At 44.6% G+C, this 1,700-nt stretch overlaps 1 protein-coding gene across 1 annotated transcript; it reads left to right on the forward strand.

Moving 5' to 3' along the window:
• Nucleotides 1-495: 495 nt before the first annotated feature.
• On the forward strand, nucleotides 496-1,401 carry LOC149263027 (uncharacterized). Its single transcript, XM_089385607.1, has one exon. The coding sequence runs from the start codon at nucleotides 496-498 to the stop codon at nucleotides 1,399-1,401; it is 906 nt and encodes a 301-aa protein (XP_089241733.1).
• The last annotated feature ends 299 nt before the right edge of the window (nucleotides 1,402-1,700 follow it).

Below are 1,700 nucleotides of genomic sequence, written 5' to 3' on the forward strand. Positions count from 1 at the left end.
TAGGGGGATGGGCTCCTCCCTCAAACTTAATGCAGTCCGCGACCTCATTAAATCCGAACAACCAGACTTCCTCCTCATCCAGGAGACCAAAATAAGTGAACAAGATTTCAAAAATTCCCTAAAAAATAGCAGAACTCATGAAGGTATTGCAGTTAGCGCATCTGGCGCCTCAGGTGGCCTAGGTACCATTTGGAACAATAAAAAATGGAACCTCTTAAATCAAAGGCAAAGTAGCTGGTGGATTCGTTCAGACTTGCAGAACACGGCTAAGACAGAGGAATACACTCTCTACAATGTTTACGCTCCCCCTCACTACAGGGACAAGGATGCTTGCTGGAAGTCAATTGCGGCAGATCTCCTGGAGACCCAAGGCAGAAGCATTATCCTAGGAGGAGACCTGAACCTCATAAGAAGCGTAGAAGAAAAAATGGGGGCAACTTCTTGGCGGATCCCTCAAGGGAAGCCCTAGAAGAAATTATTCTAAACCACAACCTGATGGACTTCCCTCCTCAGAATGGGCGCTTCACCTGGTCCAATAAGAGAGCAGGCCGAAACAACATAAAGGAACGATTGGATCGCATCTTGATCCAAGACAGAATAGTTGCCAATTTTGCTTGCACCAAAAGCCTCATCATCCAAGGATACTTTTCAGATCATAAGCCTGTAGCTCTAAAATTGGATAAAGGAGCCAACCTGGGCCCGCTTCCATTCAGATATAACAGAGCATGGGACAACCAGGAAGAATTCCGAGCTCTGATAAAAGAACAGTGGGCAACAGAGATTATAGGATCTCCGCACTATGTTTGGGAAACCAAAATAAAAATCTTGCGCTCAGCCATAAAGCAATGGGCCAAAACTAAATCTATAGAGGAGAAAAGAGCTAAATCAACGCTCCAAGATAGGCTCACGCAGTGGGAAGAAGAGAAAGACAGCAGACAAGATACGGAAGAGGAGCAACTCAAAGAGACGGAACTCCAAAAGGAGCTCTACAAGCTGAACAGAATAGAAGAAGAAGAACAAAGGCAAAAGTCAAGGTGTCTATGGCTAAAGTCGGGAGATAAGAACACCTCCTTTTTCCACAACAATTTGAAAATGAGGAGAGCTGGCAATAATATAGACAAAATTATTGTGGAGGGCGTAGAATTAAAAAATCACAAGGACATAATGGAGGCCGCGTCCGCACACTTCCAAGATCTCCTTACCGCGGAACAGCAAGACAGCGATGGCTTGGAAATACTGGACACCATGGAAAGTAAAACCTCTGAGGAGCAAAATTCTGAGCTGGACAAAGAGATCACTGTCGAAGAGATTGAGCAAACGATTCGCAACATGGCCTCAGACAAAGCCCCGGGCCAGATGGCTTCACTGTGGATTTCTACAAGAATCACTGGGACATCATAAAAAAGGATTACATCAGAACAGTTAGAAACTTTTTCCATAAAGGCAAGATGGGAGGTGGAATGAATTCCTCCTACCTAGCCCTCATCCCCAAAGAGCTCAACCCTCTCTCTTTCAACCGATTTCGTCCTATCTCCCTCTGTAATGTCTCCTACAAAATCATAACTAAAATCCTTGCCAACAGACTCAAATCTATTCTCCCCTCCCTCATCTCTGAGAATCAAGGTGGTTTTGTTCCTAAGAGGCAAATTGCTGACAATGTTATTCTCATCCAAGAAGCTATCCAAAGTAGTATCTCCAGG

Source organism: Pinus tabuliformis, chromosome 6 (genome assembly GCF_031772625.1).
Source record: "Pinus tabuliformis cultivar Carrire ecotype Pingquan chromosome 6, CPIR1, whole genome shotgun sequence".
Lineage (NCBI taxonomy): Eukaryota > Viridiplantae > Streptophyta > Pinopsida > Pinales > Pinaceae > Pinus > Pinus tabuliformis.